We start from the raw sequence: 17,448 nt of genomic DNA on the forward strand, positions 1-17,448 counted from the left end.
CCGTAGAGGAGGGACGAGAAGCGGCAGTGGAAGTGTTGAACATGGGTGCGACACACAACGCTTCGCAACCCCGTACAAGTCGTTATTTCAAGGGGGTGGGATAAGGGGAAATCGGGGGACTATTATGATTTTCGGCATAGCGATGGCGTTAGGCGGGCTGACACTTCGGCATCGTATAGGCACTACACGTGCACCACTCTATTGGTTCTAAATCGTCCAGGGGGTGACTTCAAGAGCACCTTGGTCGCTACACGGTATATCGTGGCATTCATCAGAGGTTTTCTGGACTTCATTCCACCAGGCGACTGTGCCCCCTTCCGTTGTGACATACCATGCATGACAGGCTCCCTGCCAGATGCCAGAAAAAGGGCGTAGGAGAGACAGCGTCTGCTGAAACGATGCGAACCCAGCTCATGATCCTTGCGTACATGTACAACCCCCAAAAATTGCCCAGGTGGAAGAAAAAAAAAAGAAAAAAAAAACCCCCAAGAATCATCCGGCAAGCTTCGGGTAAAAAGCCCCCCATTGCAGTGTATTCCGCCGCAGGCTGGCCGCTATCTTGATCCCTGCCTCGCACGTTCCCCCTTGGCCCGGCTACTTCGGTATGGCGCGTCTGTTCGCTTAGACGTTACCAGGGCCCTTGGCCGACACTCGCGGTGGACGAGGGGGCCTCAATTCTGCGCAGCCATTGTACCGACCGACGGTGCTGCCCCGCAGGGCTGCAGCCAAATTCAAACACCCTGTGAAGCTCCCGCCAGCTGGACCCCTTCTAATTGCCCCACCGCTGCCGCTTGGTCACCGTCGCGTACCATGTATTCCAGGCAGCCTCTTTCCCTGCCCCGCGGTTGCAGCTCAGACGTTGGGATTTCGAGAAGGACATCAAAGACGGCCGAGGTGGGATGCGCATCCCTTCCAATTGAACTTCATGGGTTGTATCGTCCCTGCAAATGAGCAGCAAGAATGGTGCGTGCGAGTCAACGCGTCCTACAACTCCAAAGGCTTTCCTGGCGTCCAGGGGCCAAAGGGACGTTCTTTTTAGGGTTTCGCTGTAGGAACGAGCATCCATGAGGCGAGCTTCAAACATTGCTAGCCGACATGTGTCTTTCTGTGGGTCGCGAGTGAGCGTGTCATGTATCGGTAGTTGTTAAAAGGAGTTGCTCCGGGATTGTTGACTGTTGCTCGTCCTCGGCTGGATGCTCCTCCCTGGCAAAGTCGCCGTGCCTCGCTGTGCTTCGCCGCATTTCCATCATGGTTGGCCCCAAAGCTCATCCTTCAAGGTCGTCTTGGCCGGGTCTTGAGCCTTGCCCTGGGGAGCCTGACGCATATGGGGGCCGTGTCAAATGCAAGGTCGATATTCAAGAACGGCCATAGCCGAAGGGCTCGCTGGAGATGGTCGTATTTGGCACCGTCCTGTACCTGTACATCCGCGAACGAGATTGACTGCCGCCACGATGCCGATGCCAGATGCCAGATAATCTCTGGAGCGCCTTATTGTTTGGACCTGTGAAGGTCGAATATTGAGACCAAAATAGAAGCAAGTTGGGTTTTCCTCCCTCTGCCAGAGGACTCTATTGCACAGAGAATCTGGTGTTCCAGGGCGGATCCATGTTGAGGACGGGTTTCTCCGAGATCTTGGGCTTCAAACAGGTCTTCGTAGCTATATTATTGCAAAAGCGCCGTCCCCTGTTGCAAGGGTGAGTGAGTTTCGGCACATGTCAAGGGCGGCCAGGTGATTTTATGCGTACAACCACACCACAAGCTTAAGGCTCGGGATATTCATTGCCACAACCAACAGCCGAAATCATGTAATAAATGGTGCTGGCCAACAAGCCCTCGAGATGCTTCTTGGCTGGGCAACCTGTGTTACGTCGGGCGTTAACACGTGCCTAAAAGGGAGACGGTAAATCAACCGACAAGGACTGAGGATGCATCGTTGAAAGCTATTGTTGGCGGGTGCAAACCGCGGCAATACCATGAGGGGGGCCGTTGATATCAAGACCCGCGATTCTGCCGTCGCCGCCTATGGTGCCATGGAAAGACAGAGGCGATGAGGTTGGAGGAGTTTCAGAGAAAAATCACTACATGTACTCCAACGACTGCTGCCGAAAGCCAGCAGTGCGAAGACGTCATGCATGGTGGCGCCGGCGCGGATGGTGTCGCGTCCATCACCGCCGACGCATTTCTCCCTTCCCAGGAATGATTGTGCGCAGGGTCGCCAATGTGAAGAAGTTAGAATTTGGCTCCAAGTCGCATCAGAAGTGGGAAGGAATCTGGCTTCATCAAATAGCACTGTTCGTTTTGATGTCACAGGGTTGATGAATGTAACCAGGTCAAACGTGGCTGGGCTATGTTGAGCAATATGCTGCAGAGAAAACCGCGACTCCAAGCCCCAAATCGTGACAAGTCATCTGCGAGCTGCGAATACCTACAAGTCGGGACCCAAAAGGTCGACCGGCCTGCTACAAGCACGTCGACGGGCGTCAAATACCGAAGCTGAGAAGGGAGGGCAGCTTGGTGATTGGTCTTCCAATGCCAGGCGCAGGGCGACAGCGGGCGGGGATGGAGACTCAGGGTCCGGCCGAGCATCCGGGACGCGTGGTCGTATACGGGATGGAGATTCCCAGCCTCAGAAACAGCTAGGTCGGGTTGAGGCTAGATCAGGGGCGTGAAGCTTTTCGGTTGTCGCCATGAGTAAGTACTTACCGTGGGTAAAGCACGCACATGACGGAGGTCCAGGGCAGAAGAGGCTCTGGCAGTACCGGCTCCAGCCGATCGCGCCAGGCTAACGAAGCTTGACTGTGCGCATAGAAAATACATGGGACAACGCAGGCACCAGCCAAAGCAAGGGGAAGGGGCCAGCAGGCTGGTCGGTCAGGTACGAGGACCTCGTTCTGGCTTGGCTAAAAGCAAAGGCCCCCCAGCTTCTCGTGTCTTACCTAAGGCACAATTTTCCATTCCAGCCAATGATGAGAAACGATCATTGATTGCTGCTGCCAAGAGATTGCTTGATTTAAGCCCTGCGATTCCCGGCCCCGGCAGGAACAAGGGGTGGTAGTCTACCATGTACGAAGGAAAGGGAATGTACGATCCAGGCCCTGAACGGCTGGTCTTCTTATCAGTCGTTGCTCCTGGCGGCGGAATACGAGGGCAGGAAAGGATGGCCCATCGTAGGCAACAACCATAGTTTTCCTTCGAGCGCAATGCTCCTGGCCGCCCCCCTCCCTGGCCTGTCCATGCACTAACCCCCACCTGCACCTGCCCTCTCCTGGCTCTGTGCCTGCCTCCTTTTCCCAAAAGCAGCAGTTCAGGCACCCATTTAACGATTCCCGTCTTGTTCTCCTGCTCCCCCTTTTGCTGCCGCCTTTCCGCCTTCCGTTAGCCGATTGAGACTTCCCTAAACTCTCTCTCTCTCTCTCTCTCTCCACACCCACACCACCATCTTCGTCTCCCATCGCATCGGCTAAGTTATCTGGCTTTTTCGCCGCCCATCCTCCTGACCTCGATCCTGTATTTGTGTCGATCGGCTGTTTTTCATCATTAGCTACCTTCATCGCTGCCCATCTTTTTGTTCTCCATCTTCACGTCCCCGTGTTCCACGCCGCGCCGTTATCCCCTGATCCTTGATTCTTATCTAAGGAGGAAAGCCAAGCCCATCAAGTGGACTCGGACCGTCACCACCCCATCACATCAACAAGAACAAACCAACAATCCCATCTACTACCAGCACGGCCTTTGCGTTCACAGCATTCTGCGCCCTGGGCATCCTTTCCGCCCGTTCTTGCACACAACGTGCCTTGAGCTTCTCTGAGCTTCGCGAGAACAACTCCATAACCACAATTTTCCTCGGCAATCTTGCCCTGGATACGACCCTCTCATTTCGGAACATTCGGTTTTCGCCACATTCTGCACCTGCAGCTCATTGACCTTATCAGCAACACGTCCCAACCCCAACAACCCTGCCAACGAACGAGACGGGCCTCCTCATCTGAGCTTGCTCACGTACCCGTGCTTCTCAGTAGCCCAGCCACATCTCCGTGTCTCCATTTTGCTGCGATCGGCGCGCGCAAGAGAAAAAATTCCGGCACTCTCCTTTCTCCTCAATACCATCATCTCGATAGCGTGGCACCAGTCCCAATCGCGTGTCATCGACGTACCCATCCGGTCGCGAACGCTGCGTTAGTGCATCTCCCTGGAGCACTGAAAAAAGAACCTACAACCCTGGACCAGCCAGCCGACCAGCCAGCCAGCCGCTCTCTTGCAGCAGCCAATCCCTCGTAGCACAGCCCACTTTCTTCTTCTCCCACGCCGCTGAGGCCCTCCCATCCTGTCATTCGCGCAACCTCGTTCCGCTGTCACGAACCTTCCCCTTCACTCACCTCACCTCTCACTTCCCTCCCTTTCCACTCGAGCGCCGTGCACTTTGGGCGCCAACGTTTCGAGAGCGTCTATAGCGGGATTACCTGTGGCATTTGCTTCCATCTTCACTCGACTGCCAGCCTCTGCATCACCTTCTCACAAGCAAGCCGTATACTGCGCCTTGGCCTGTTCAACCTCCGGGTGCTGCTCCGATCCGTCCTCCACTCTGCACTTCTTGGCCCGCTACTCTTGAGACTTCACCCTCCGTCGCCGCCATGTCGTCCTCCCGCCCGTCTTCCCCGGCTCAGGTCCTCCCCTTGACGGAGAAGCCTGCAAGCGCGAGTTACTCATTACACCCAGCCTTCTACATTGGGTACGTCGTCGTCGTCGTCGTCACCGTTGGTCCTGTCGCCTCCCATGTGTTGCCCGCTAACCGGTCCTAGCGCCTGGATCTTCTTCTCAAACTCGACGATCCTGTTCAACAAATGGCTTCTTGACATGGCAGGCTTCAGTAAGTTCCCTCGGCTGTGGATGTTGAATCTTCACTAACCAAGTCGCAGAATATCGTACGTTTCCATGAGTGTTCATCGCCAGTGCTCTCTCTCCGCCAGGTCCTTGTCTACGTGCTAACACTTCGCAGCTGTCATTCTTACTTGCTGGCATCTCATTTTTGCCACTGTCGCAACACAGATTCTCGCGCGCACGACGACTCTTCTCGACAACCGCCACCAGGTCAAGATGACTGGCCGCACGTATCTCCGTGCCGTTGTGCCCATCGGCTTGTTATACTCTGGATCTCTCGTCTGCTCAAACTTGGTCTACATGTATCTCTCCGTCGCCTTCATCCAGATGCTCAAGGCTGGTGCCCCCGTGGCCGTTCTTTTCGCATCCTGGGCTTTTGGCGTCGCCGATCCTGATCTGAACACGCTCTACAACATTCTCTTCATCGTGGCCGGCGTTGCCCTTGCCTCTCTGGGAGAGATCGAGTTCTCGATCGTCGGCTTCATGTTCCAGGTTGCCGGCATTGTCTTCGAGGCTGTCCGTCTTGTCATGATCCAGGTCCTGCTGAAGGGTGATGAGTCTGCTCAGAAGATGGACCCTCTGGTCAGCCTGTACTACTACGCTCCCGTCTGCGCCGTCACCAACTTTTTCGTCGCCGCCATTGCCGAGTTCCACCGATTTGAATATGCCGATTTCGAGAAGACCGGCTTCATCATTCTCATCCTCAACGCCAGCGTGGCTTTCGGCCTCAACGTCGCCAGTGTCTTCCTCATCGGCAAGACGTCTTCACTCGTCATGACCCTGACTGGAATTTTGAAGAACATTCTCCTCATTGGCGTTTCCGTTCTCATCTGGAACACGTCGGTTTCCGCCATGCAGTGCTTCGGCTACCTTCTCGCCCTCTTCGGCCTCGTCGTTTACTCTACCGGCCTTGACCAACTGAAGACGCACACTGCCAACACATTGATCTGGGCTCGCAATGCCGCTACGCAAGGGGGCGATGACGGCCGTCTCTCGCCGCTCGTGCGCCGCACGCTTGTCATTGCCGTTGTCGCCTTCGTTTTCGTCGCCCTTGTCATGGGCTACATGTACGGTGGCTCGCGCGACTTCCTCGTGGCTGGCGCCGCCGCGGCCCAAGACGGAGCTGGCGGACAGTAGACGGCAGGTCGGAAACAATTTAGACATATACGAGTGGGGATCGGATTATGAATGGCAGCAGACCTGCTCGTCTTCGGGCTGGAGCAGGGAGGCGCCTCGTGATTTTTTTGCTTATGAATACGGCAACAGCATGGAGTTTTTCGACGCAGACGTAAAAAGTCTGAGTACGGCACGGGGTTCTCTTTCCGGGGCTTTGGCGCTGTTTGGACAGTTGGGTGGTCGGGTGTTTTCTGAATAATGTGCAATTGTAATCATGTAGACTTGCCACATGGCGATGGATTCAAGACGAATGAGAACTGACGTCGCTGTTATCATGATATCTTGCTCGAGAATTGCATGACGTGTTGCATGAGGTCAAGGAACGCAAAGGACAGACGAGCAAGAGAAGAGCAGCTTTGACAGGTGCCATCATAATAATTCTACAGCGAGCCCTAATATTCGTCTTGCCCATAAACCGAGGTGAACTTCGTGTAAGGCCCAAACAAAAGTACATGAGTAATAAACACACCCAAAGTCCTGCAGACTCGTAAAGACCAAAAGAGAAAGAAAAAGAGAAACCCAGCGGATGATTGACTGACTACCGGCTCCGATCCCGCCGGTCACGGTCCCGACGCGGCGTGGGGCTCCTGTCCCTCCGGCTCCGCCGATCGCGGTCTCGATCCCTGTCACGATCCCTATCGCGGTCACGGTCACGGTCACGGTCACGGTCGCGGTCACGGTCACGGTCCCGATCGTCACGGTCCCGGTCTCGATCTCGATCCCGGTCGCGGCTCCTATCTCTGCGCACGCGGTCCCTATCTCTCGAGCGGCTGGGGCTGCGGCTCCGGCGTCTGTCCCGATCTCGATCCCGTTCTCGGTCTCGGTCGCGGTCCCGGTCTCGGTCCCTGTCGCGATCGTCCCTCTTCACCGGCATGTCGTGCGGCCTCTCCCTGTCGCGGCCGGGGGGCACGTAGCGGTCAATCTCCTCGAGGTCGCGCTTGCGCTTGGCGTCGGGGGAGCGCATGTCGTCGGCGGCGCTGACGCCGGCGCCCGAGGCGCGCTTGTCGTCGATGCCGGGGATGGGCATGCCCTTCTCGCGGGCTTCGCGCTGGGCGGCGAGGTAGGCCTTGGCCTCCTTCTCGCGCTTGCGCACCTCGTCCATCTTGGTGTGCGACGCGCGGTCGCCGGGCGGGTCCGTGTTGCGGTACGGCGGCGGGTTGTGGCGCGGCGGCGGCGGCGGCGAACGGTCGCGCCGCGGGCTGCGTGAGCGGTACCTGTCGCGGCGGGGACGGGAGCGTGAGCGGCTCCGTCTGTCGCGGTCGCGGCGGGGGCGAGAGCGGGATCTGTCGCGGCGCGAGCGCGAGCGTGATCTGTCGCGGTTCTCGACGGTCATAGCGGGCCGCGGGAGCGAGAGCGGGTGCGGTCGCGACGGAGACGGGGAGCGGGAGCGGGAGCGAGAGCGAGAACGACGTGTGCGGGAGCGGCTTCGCCTGTCGTGGCGGTCGAAGCGGGAGCGGGACCGACTCCTCTCGCGGCGACGGGAACGCGAACGGTCGCGTCTGTCTGTTCTGTCCCGGGAGCGAGAGCGGTCCCGGCGTCGGCGGTCGTAATCGTGGCGCGAGCGTTGTCTGGATGAATCTTCGCGTCGGGTGTCCCTGTCTCTTTCTCGATCTCTGCCGCTGTCTCTGTCTCTGTCCCTGTCTCTGTCTCTGTCTCTGTCTCTGTCCTTCTCCGTGTCATCACGAGCCACCGTCTTTGACTGGCTTCGGCTTGCCGGTCGCTCTTCCTTGGCGTCTGCGGGCTTAGGCGTAGCAGATTGGCTTGCGTCTCCTTCGGGTTTGACCACGGCCGAAGATGCTCTCCTGTCGGACACCATGGGCGAACCGCGAGAGCTTTCTTTCTGCAGAGGCTTAATGGCGGAGGCTGGTGCCATCCTTCTAGGCGGCGGCGCCAGCGCTTCGTCGATTTCCATTTCGACCTTGACAGAGGAGTTGCGGTTGCTCTCGCGAAGCAGGTCGGCCAGTGCGTCCTGTTCGAGGCGCTCCAGCTGTTCCTTGGACAGGTTCTCTCTCGCCTGCTTCGTCTGTTCCTCTCTCTCTTGTCGTCGTCGCTCTCGGTCCTCGCGATCGCGCCTCTCCTGGCTCCTGTCGCGACTCCGGCTCCTGTCGCGGCGGCGATCTCTGTTTCGGCTGCGACTCCTCGACTTGTGGCGGGCCGGGTCGCGGGCGCGTTCCTCGTCTCGCTTGCGTCTCCGCTCGTCTCTCTCCTTCTCGCGTTCGGCTTCCGCCTTCTCGCGGGCGGCACGGCGCGCGTCGCGCTCCTCCTTGCGCTTGGCTTCTTCCTTTTCCCGCTCGCGCTCAATCTTCTTCCTCTCCTCGCGCGCAATCTTCCTCTTGCCCTCCTCGATGGCGGCCTCGAGCTTGCGCAGGTTCTCGCGCTCCTGCTCGCGGGCGGCGCGGCGGTCGAGGGTGTCCTGGTGGTACTCGTCGTCGGTGCGGGCGCCGCGGGCCTGCTCGGCGGCGGCCTCGTCGTCGCCAATGTCGGCGCGGCGCAGCTGGCGGATGCGGTCCTCGATGGCGTCCTTGTCGATGAGGCGCGCGATGACGGCCTCGGCCTTGTGGTAGACGCCGGAGCGCTCGAGGGCGCCGTCGATGAGGGCGGCGGCCTTGCCGCGGTCGAGCGTCAGCAGCTGGCCCGGGTTGCGCTCGACCTCGAGCTCGGCGACGCGCAGGATGTCCTTGGTCACCTGGGCCTGGTAGTCGCTCGCTTCGAATTTCTCCCAGATCTCCTTGCGCATGGCGTCGTAGCCGCCCTTTTTCTTGAAGCTGTGGGCGAGCGACTCTATGGCTGCGCGCGTCGCCGACGGCAGGGGCAGGTCGGCGGCTTTGAAGTTGCGGACGGGTGCTGGAGGTTGCTGTGGCTGTTGCTGCTGCTGCTGCTGCTGCGGTTGCTGCTGCAGGTGGGTGTCGGTGGCAGCAGCTGCAGCAGGAGGAGCGGCTGAGGCTGCTGGGGCTGGTGTGTCGGTCGCCATGGGAAGGGCCAGGCTAGCGGTGGTCGTGGTGGTGGTGATGGTGGCCGCAGCCGCAGCCGTGGTGGCCATTGGACGCAGTTGGCCTGCAGTCAGGCGTGATGGTCGCCTCTTTCTCAGTCAGTCTCGTAGTTTATTGGCATGATGAGACAGCTCCGTCACTGCACCGGGCCGGGGATCGAGCTAGGTTCGGTGGTGATGGGATCAAGTCGGCGTTGATGGATCAAGTCGGCGTTGATGGATCAAGTCGGCGTTGATGGATCAAGTCGGCGTTGATGGATCAATGTCGGCGCTGATGGATCAATGTCGGCGTTGATGGATTTGAATGGAGCAAACGCGTGATCGCCGTCTCTCGCAGGTGCAGTAGCTAGGGATCAGGGGACAGAGAGAGAGAGAGACTTTGACGTGATCCATGCGTTGCTGATAGCAGCTCACCGGCCTTATCAGCGGTGGGCCGGCGTGCTCGGTGTGCCCAGGTGTAGGCCACTGGCGAGACAGTACTTCAGGAAAGAGCCATGGAGCTTCTTCTGCTCACAATCCAATAAATTCTTCATTCTGCAACATCTTGCTCTCTATCCGCCTACAACAACTGTTGAGGCTCCTGGCGGCATCAATGCATGTTCTCTGACTCGATACTTGCTACAATGCAGCAGCTAAGAGAGGTTTCTGCATCATCACCAGAGACAAGATCGCATCATGACCTGCCTTGCGCCTTTGTCAAATTACGCAAAGCCGTCCCGGGCCCATCGCAATCTTCCCCGCTGCTTGTCGAGCACCAAGCATCGAACAGGAAGCTTAAGCTACCTACACGTTTGGTGCCAGCCTCTGATCCCGTTCGCCCCAGATCGACAGCCGTTGCGCAACCAGTGTGCCAGTCTCGCCGATCGCGACGCCAGAGTTCAAACACGAACCTTGCCAACGCTTTCAATCGGCACATGGCGTCAGTCCCTCACAATGTCAGTCCAACTGTCAATCCGTCACGGCATAAGTCCTTGACAGCGTCACGGCATAATTCCTTGATAGCGTCACGGCATAAGTCCATCGCAGCGCACCAAAAAAAGTTGGAGTCACATGAAGGACTGGAGACGCGTCTTGCAAACCAGTCTTGCCAGTCTCCCAAACCATAGCCGTTCAGTCTCTCCGCCAGACTGGCAAGGCCCACGTTCGAGTTTGCCAGCATAGGTAGTTCGGACGATTCTCTCTGTGACAAGCAGCACACGCCGACTTGTAATGACACAGCACTGCTCCGCTTCCACTAAACAGACCCAGCGATGTAACACTGCAGTCAGCCTTCCCGCTCCCGCCCCTAAACCTCCCACACACCAGAGAGGGCTTGGGTCTGGCAAAGTCAACCAACACCTGCCAGCTTGAACTCAATCAACTTCAACGCCGCCCAACGCGGTCCCCCTTCCATGCTTATTCAGGCACACCCAACATGCGTCTACAATTTGACATCTGGCGCTACGGCGACCGCAGGCTGGGCATGGTTCTTTGGGGCCAGGGCCCAGGGCCCAGTTGGCCCCCATCATGAGACGAAACCCCCCTCCTTGGCTCAGACCTCACACGTTTCAGCCCGGGCAACCGGCCTCACAATGGCCCTCGCTGCCCACAGCCTCACGCGCGTCTTCAATGACCCGTTCCATGGTGACACACACTGCGTTTTTTCGTCTCGACCTGCTCGTGAACGCTCCGACCCCTCGCCGCCTGCCGGTAGCGAGTCCTGCCGATGCAACATCAGACGTCAAGCGACTGGGCCGGTCTGGGGCCTGCCGGTCTGGGGCCTTGGAGCGTCCCAGTCCATCCATCTCGTCTGTTTCCTTTCCTTTCCTTTCCTCTTCCATCACTCTCTTGGTCGTGCTGTTGCTTCTGGTGAAGTGCCTTCCCTCCTTTTTTTGTCCACTTCGCTTTTTTCACGTCATCGTCAACAGAGTCGTTGGCGCCCAGACTGATCCTCCAAGCCTCTCAGTCTTTCCATTCATTTACTCCTGGACGAGTTTTTTTTTTCCACCTCTATTCGGTTCCGCGGACTGTACTCGATATTATTTTTTACCGGACAGAGTCCTCTCTTCATTCATTTTCAAATCAAGTTTAATTCTGTTGCTTTCCAGGTGAATCTCTTGGCTTGCACGCTGCGCCTCAGTTCTCATCGACGCAACACGCATGCAACAAGACCACCTGTCCAGCTTCCATGGAATCATAGATCGTATAGACTACTGAACTTCAGACAGCATACAAGCTACTGCTTCTCGACAGCTCGAAGAGACGACGGCTTCATAGCAGCCAGGACACACCATCAAGCCCTGCTGGACCGGCTTCTTTTTTCTTCTTCTACTATTCTCTCACACGTTCACCACACCCTCGTTCATCATGAGATTGCTATCAACACTGAGTGCAGTGTGCCTCATGGGCAACGCAGCCCACGCCATCCAATTAGACATTGACAGCGAACAATCGGTCAAGGACGCAGCGAGCACCATCGCCTTTGGTCTCGTGAGCTTCTACACAGGCAACAACACGGGCGATGTGCCCGGCAACCTCCCAGATCCTTATTTCTGTATGTAGCTCCGAAACAAAGCTTTGAACATGAATACTGACCAGCACAGGGTGGACCGCGGGCGCCATGTTCGGCACGCTTGTCGATTATTGGTTCCTCACGGGCGACGACACGTACAACGAGATCACAACACAGGCAATGGTACACCAGGCCGGCGACGAGGCCGACTTTATGCCCCTCAACCAGACACGCACCCTCGGCAACGACGACCAGGGCTTCTGGACGCTCTCCGCCATGATGGCCACCGAGGCCGGGTACCCAGACCCGCCCGCAGACCAGCCGCAGTGGCTGGCTCTCGTGCAGGCATGCTTCAACCAGTGGGCGCAGCGTTGGATCGAGGCGTCCGACTCGTGCGGCGGCGGGCTGCGATGGCAGATCTTCTCGTTCAACAACGGCTTCAACTACAAAAACTCCATCTCCAACGGCTGCTTCTTCAACATTGCCGCGCGGCTGGCGCGGTACACGGGCAATCAGACGTACGCCGAGTGGGCGGAGCGCGTGTGGGACTGGGAGGTCAAGGCGGGGCTCATCACGGACGAATTCAAGGTGTACGACGGTGTCGAAGTCGTCGAGAACAGCCCCGACTGCCCCAAGATTGACAAGAACCAGTGGTCCTACAACGCGGGCATCTACCTGCACGGGGCCGCCGTCATGCACAACGTGACGGGGGACGACAAGTGGCGCACGCGCACGGTGGGACTCCTCGACGAGACGGAGAAGACATTTTTCCAGAACGGCGTCATGTTTGAGCAGCGGTGCGAGCCCTTCAAACAGTGCAACATTGACCAGAGCAGCTTCAAGGGCTACCTCGCGCGGTGGATGGCGGGCACGGCGCAGGTCGTGCCGGATCTCTTTGACCGCATCATGGGCCTGCTGCGGCCCAACGCGCAGAGCGTGGCGTCGGTCTGCGTCGGCGACCCAGACCAGGGGTTCCCAGGCATCGGCGGCACGGCCTGCGGGCTGGCTTGGCAGCCGCGGGGCCAGTTTGATGGCCTCGTCGGTGTCGGCGAGCAGATGAGCGCCCTATCGGCCGTCATGTACACGCTCGTGCAAAAGGAGAGGACAGCGCCCGTGACGGCGCAGACGGGCGGCACGAGCAAAGGCAACCCGCAAGCGGGCATGGAGCCGCACTCGTGGGAGTTTAAGCCGATACAGCAGGCCGAGCGTGTGGCCGCCGGGTTCCTGACGGTGGGCATCCTGACGTCCCTCATGGCGGGGGTCTTTTTCGTCATGAAGGAGGAGACGAAGTGAGCCTGGCGACCGACTGGCTGATGATTGGCCTGTCTGATGAAGTCCTGTTTTTTTTTTTCTCTTGTCTACATGTGATTCGGCGTGGCGTTCTGGTGCGGCTTTGAAAGTCCATGACGGTGGGTGCCCAGGCAAAAGGACGTGGGCAGGGCGGAATGGGCTGGATCATAATGATGGCTGGAGGTTTAGTAAGCCTACCGATACCCAACGGCTGGAATACCATTATTATCCCTTGCTTTCTTATTCGGAGTATTTCGTCTCGTGTCTTTCTGTGTGATGAATCATATATGGTGGTCGAGCCTGATCTAGACTGTCGTTTGAGGCTGTGTGAGTGAAGTTGCAAGACGGAGGTGTAGTGATGGCACATGCAGGGAATTTGAGCCCATGGTTGTGCCCCGCCTTTGGCACATGCAGTGGAGGGACATGGTGGGGTGTGCAGGGATGGATACACGCAGGCCACAGGACATGGACCTTGTCCACGATGAAGGTCAGTCAATGGTATTGAAAGATCACAATCACTCCAGTGCCAATGCATCGACTGAAGCGTCAATTTCTCACATCAGAAAAACAACCACAGCCCCGCGAGCATCCGTTCAAGGCCAAAGACAACGCGGGGCCGAACAAGTACATGTACCCGTAGGGCGGATGCAGGACTAGCAAGACCCCCAGGCGCTTGCGATTGCCTAATGCAGCATGCGTCATCCTTTCGGGCCCGTCCACCGAATTGCAGCAGGAGCTCCCCCGACGGAGGGGCTGTTCTTGCCTTCGTTTGGCTGTTGGCGTCCGGGCAGGTGGGATGGCACGACTTCCCCGCGGCCAACTCGGGCTCTCCTTCCCTCGGAGTAATAAGATTGTCACGCTCGGTGTATATGGCAAGGTACTCTTGCTCTTGCGTCTGTCCTCCAGCTTCTCTCGATCCTCTTCTCCCTCTCCCTTACTCGAGCTCCCCTCATCCCCCCTCCCCCGCATCTCGACTGTTGGATCAGCACCCAAGAAGAAAGAAACAGCAGCCATGTCCTCCAAACATTTCCTCAATGATCCCGCCAAGCTGGTGACTGCTGCCCTGCACAGCGTCACCCTGACCAACCCATCCCTCGCTCTCGACACGCCCAACAAGACTGTCTACCGCCGGCCCAGCTCCAATGCGTCCCAGCAGGTAGCCGTCATCTCCGGCGGCGGCTCCGGCCACGAGCCCTCGTTCGCCGCCATGGTCGGTCAAGGCCTGCTCTCGGCCGCCGTCGCAGGCACCATCTTCGCCTCGCCCTCGCCGAGCAAGGTCCGCACAGCCATCGCCGGCCGCGTCGACAAGGACAAGGGCGTCCTCGTCACCGTCATGAACTACACCGGCGACGTGCTCAATTTTGGCGTCGCCGTCGAAAAGGCCCGTGCCGCCGGCATCGACGTCGAGATGGTCGTCGTCGGCGACGACGTCGGTGTCGGGCGCAAGGCTGCCGGCAAGGTCGGCCGCCGGGGCATCGCCGGCACGGTGCTCGTGCACAAGATTTCCGGCGCCGCGGCCGCCCTCGGCCGGAGCCTGAAGGAGGTGGCGTCCGTCGCGAGGCTCGTGGCTGAGAACCTCGTCTCCGTCGGCGCCAGTCTCGAGCACGTTCATGTGCCTGGCCGCGCCGTCGGTCAGGAGGACGGACTCGAGGCGAACGAGGTCGAGCTGGGCATGGGCATCCACAACGAGCCCGGGTCTGGTCGCGTCAAGGGCGTTGAGCTCCCCGAGCTCGTGTCCCAGATGCTGAAGCAGCTCCTTGACCAGGGTGACGCCGACCGCGCGTTCCTCAGTGTGAACTCGAACGAGGTTGTGCTGCTCGTCAACAACCTCGGCGGCGTCAGCGTGCTCGAGCTTGGCGGCATCACGGCCGAGGTCGCGGCCCAGCTTGAGGGAAGCTACAACATCAAGCCCGTTCGCATCCTCAGCGGCACTTACATGACGAGCCTCAACGGCAACGGCTTCAGCATCTCGCTACTCAACGTTGTCAACACGAACCTCGGCGGTCCCAGCATGATCGAGCTGCTGGATCACCCGGCCGAGGCCAACGGCTGGGCGGCGCCCATTGCCAAGGAGACGTGGGAGGCCAAGAACACGGCCACGCGCGAGGATGACGCCGTCAAGGCTCTATCCGCCGAAAAGAGCGGGCTCGAGTATGATGCGTCTGCGGCGGCATCTACTGTCAAGGCTGCGCTTGAGAAGGTCATTGCTGCTGAGCCCGAAATCACGCGGTACGACACTGTTGTCGGTGATGGTGACTGTGGTATCGGTCTGAAGCGTGGAGCTGAAGGTATGTTTTTTTTTTCGTTTCTTTTTTTCACACGTCTTCAACCCAAAGCTGAACTTGGCACTAACAATTTCAGCCATTCTCGCGCACCTTGCCTCCAACCCGCTGACCGGCGATGCCACGCTCGACGTTGCGTCCATCGTCCCCGTCGTGGAGTCCACCATGGACGGCACATCGGGAGCCCTGTACGCCATCTTCCTCAACGCGCTCGTCGGCGCCCTGCGCTCCGCCGGTTCCGGCTCTGCTGATGCCAAAGTCTGGGCCGCTGCCCTGCGCCGCAGCAGCGATGCCATGGGACGCTACACGCCCGCCCGACCCGGTGACAGGACGCTCGTCGACGCTCTGGCGCCGTTTGTCGAGACGCTCGAGTCGTCGGGTGACGTCGTCAAGGCGGCGGCGGCAGCTCGCAAGGGCGCAGAGAGCACAAAGGGCATGAAGGCGAGCCTCGGCAGGACGGTCTACGTTGGTGGCAGCGGTTTCGAGCAGGTGCCCGACCCGGGCGCGTGGGGTCTTGCCGTCTTCTTTGGCGGGCTGGCTGGCGAGGAGGGCTGGGAGGAGGTGTAATGCACGGGTTAGCGGATTGCTCTGGCGGATTTGCATCTTGGGCTGTAGGATAAGGACAAGCTGTTGGTGAATTCATGGGAATCGACCAGCGCGCGCGGAGGACATCACTCGACGGGACAGGAAAGGTGCCAACAAGTGATCGTAAAAAGTCGAGTCTTTTCAACGCCAAAGTCGTAAACGAGGCCATGTATGTGGATCCCTCCCTCTGTCTGTTCAAACCCGCCAGACGATTTCCATGCGCGTTTTCAAATCCCGTGGCCCCGGCTGCTGTGTCCCTTCTGGCCGAGACACTAATCTCACTGGCGGTAGGGCTCGCGGCCCAGGCAGCTGGGCCCGTCCGTATCCTCCGCCGCGACGCCGCGGCGCCAGACCCCCGCCCCCAAGGTTGATATTTCCCGTACGCCCCTCACTCGTTCCGTCTACGCGCTCAGCTCAGGAGAACCAGGATGACGCTGTCGCCTCGCAGGAACCTGTAGAACGTCAGTGTCCGTGTCCGTGTTGGCGGGTGACTCTCCGGGCCGTGATGAGTGCAAAGGCGCAGAGGTGCAGAGTGGCGAGCATGGAGGGAAACGCACATTTTGCTGATGAACCTGTCCTTGTTGACGGGCCTGCCCTTCTTCCCGTCTGCGTTTCGCGGCGTTTCGGTCCACATTTCCTTCTGTTCTGGTGTCAGCTTCTCTCTCGTCTTTGGCCACACTCCGGGGACGCCTCGGTGGCGGCTCGGTAGTGATGGGACTACGGCGGGGATTCAGACGAGGCGGGTACGTACGACGTTCTCTAGGACCCTGTACACGCGCACGTCAGCGTCAATTTCTCAGGTACATCACAACTACACGCAAGTCTTGCTCCAGGGGGGGACATGGCACCAGGGGGACAAGTCCAGGGCATGGCGACGAGGCTTCAGGGGAGACACGACGGGGGACGCACATGTTGCAGTGCCGGTCAAAGGCCTTGACGCGCGCCAGCAGCTTGCGGTTGTTCCGGATGGAGATGAGGACCTGGGTGTGGGAGCGGACGGCGGTCTGCAGGATGGAGAGGGGCCCGGCGCTGAACTCGTGCTCCTCGAGCTGGGCGATTTCGTACTCGGTGAGCTCGTTGCGGGGCTTGGTGAGGAGCTCTTGGATCTTGGGGTCGGACATTGTGGCGGTGGACGGGTGGGTGTGTGTGTGTCTGTGTATGTGTGGGAGGGGGCACCGAGGGATGAGATTGAGGGTGTCGTTTCGGTCGTTGTTTTTGGCTGTTAGAAAAAGCTATGTGAGGCGTGCTCCGGGTTTTGCGTCTGAGAATCGTCGGCGTCAACAGAGTCGAGACAGGCGCGGATCGTGGGGTGGTTGTCGCGTGGGGTGTCGTCGTTGGTGCTGGGCGAGGCTCGAGTGGTGGTGAGCAGGCTGCGGCTGCGGTAAGGTATCGAAGAAATTGGAGGTTTGGAGTGAATCGCACTGCTTGATTGGCTGTGTGCGGAGGAAGCTCGGGTCCACCCTGTTCGGCATGGAAGATCAAGGGGCCGGCGCATCTACGTGGAACCTCAGGGCGGTGTCCGCTGGAAGTACAGTGAGGTGCTTGGGTGCTTGCCCGGCCAAGGGTCCGTGCTCCCTACACCTGCAGGATCGCCAGCTTGATTTCCCAAGGTCCAAAAACCAAGGTCCAAAAACCAAGGTCCCAAAAGGCTACCCTCGGCCTCACAGATTTGTATGGAAACCCAATTGCCGACTCCTCCTTATACCCCGACATAGCCGATACCCCTCTCCTCCCCTCCCGTCGTCAATGCGCCACCC

The 17,448-nt window shown here is 58.9% G+C and overlaps 6 protein-coding genes across 6 annotated transcripts in view; 4 read left to right on the forward strand and 2 right to left on the reverse strand.

The window, feature by feature from the left end:
• Positions 1 to 625, forward strand: part of VDAG_09235 (uncharacterized protein) — a gene marked incomplete at both ends in the record, with an annotated part of 3,231 nt that extends 2,606 nt beyond the window's left edge. Inside the window, 2 exons of the mRNA XM_009655537.1 lie at positions 363 to 454; positions 532 to 625. Coding sequence (XP_009653832.1) covers positions 363 to 454; positions 532 to 625 — 186 coding nt within the window. The remainder of the gene's footprint in view (positions 1 to 362; positions 455 to 531) is intronic.
• A 4,006-nt stretch (positions 626 to 4,631) lies between these two features.
• Positions 4,632 to 6,015, forward strand: VDAG_09236 (DUF250 domain membrane protein; the record flags this gene model as incomplete). Its single annotated transcript, XM_009655538.1, has 3 exons — positions 4,632 to 4,729; positions 4,800 to 4,867; positions 4,997 to 6,015. 3 exons carry the CDS (start codon positions 4,632 to 4,634, stop codon positions 6,013 to 6,015), a joined length of 1,185 nt encoding a protein of 394 aa, XP_009653833.1.
• Positions 6,016 to 6,592: 577 nt separating this feature from the next.
• VDAG_09237 (uncharacterized protein) lies at positions 6,593 to 9,094 on the reverse strand (the record flags this gene model as incomplete). The annotated part of the gene is made up of 1 exon (XM_009655539.1): positions 6,593 to 9,094. The coding sequence occupies one exon, from the start codon at positions 9,092 to 9,094 to the stop codon at positions 6,593 to 6,595; it is 2,502 nt and encodes an 833-aa protein (XP_009653834.1).
• Positions 9,095 to 10,902: 1,808 nt separating this feature from the next.
• Positions 10,903 to 12,827, forward strand: VDAG_09238 (mannan endo-1,6-alpha-mannosidase DCW1; the record flags this gene model as incomplete). The annotated part of the gene is made up of 2 exons (XM_009655540.1): positions 10,903 to 11,576; positions 11,626 to 12,827. Exons 1-2 carry the CDS (start codon positions 11,390 to 11,392, stop codon positions 12,825 to 12,827), a joined length of 1,389 nt encoding a protein of 462 aa, XP_009653835.1. The 5' UTR covers positions 10,903 to 11,389.
• A 1,009-nt stretch (positions 12,828 to 13,836) lies between these two features.
• Positions 13,837 to 15,673, forward strand: VDAG_09239 (dihydroxyacetone kinase; the record flags this gene model as incomplete). The annotated part of the gene is made up of 2 exons (XM_009655541.1): positions 13,837 to 15,112; positions 15,186 to 15,673. 2 exons carry the CDS (start codon positions 13,837 to 13,839, stop codon positions 15,671 to 15,673), a joined length of 1,764 nt encoding a protein of 587 aa, XP_009653836.1.
• A 427-nt stretch (positions 15,674 to 16,100) lies between these two features.
• Positions 16,101 to 16,812, reverse strand: VDAG_09240 (small nuclear ribonucleoprotein Sm D2; the record flags this gene model as incomplete). The annotated part of the gene is made up of 4 exons (XM_009655542.1): positions 16,101 to 16,143; positions 16,249 to 16,331; positions 16,428 to 16,458; positions 16,601 to 16,812. The coding sequence occupies 4 exons, from the start codon at positions 16,810 to 16,812 to the stop codon at positions 16,101 to 16,103; spliced, it is 369 nt and encodes a 122-aa protein (XP_009653837.1).
• Between the last annotated feature and the right edge of the window lie 636 nt (positions 16,813 to 17,448).

The sequence above is a fragment of the Verticillium dahliae genome, genomic scaffold (genome assembly GCF_000150675.1).
Source record: "Verticillium dahliae VdLs.17 supercont1.25 genomic scaffold, whole genome shotgun sequence".
NCBI classification, from domain to species: Eukaryota; Fungi; Ascomycota; class Sordariomycetes; order Glomerellales; family Plectosphaerellaceae; genus Verticillium; species Verticillium dahliae.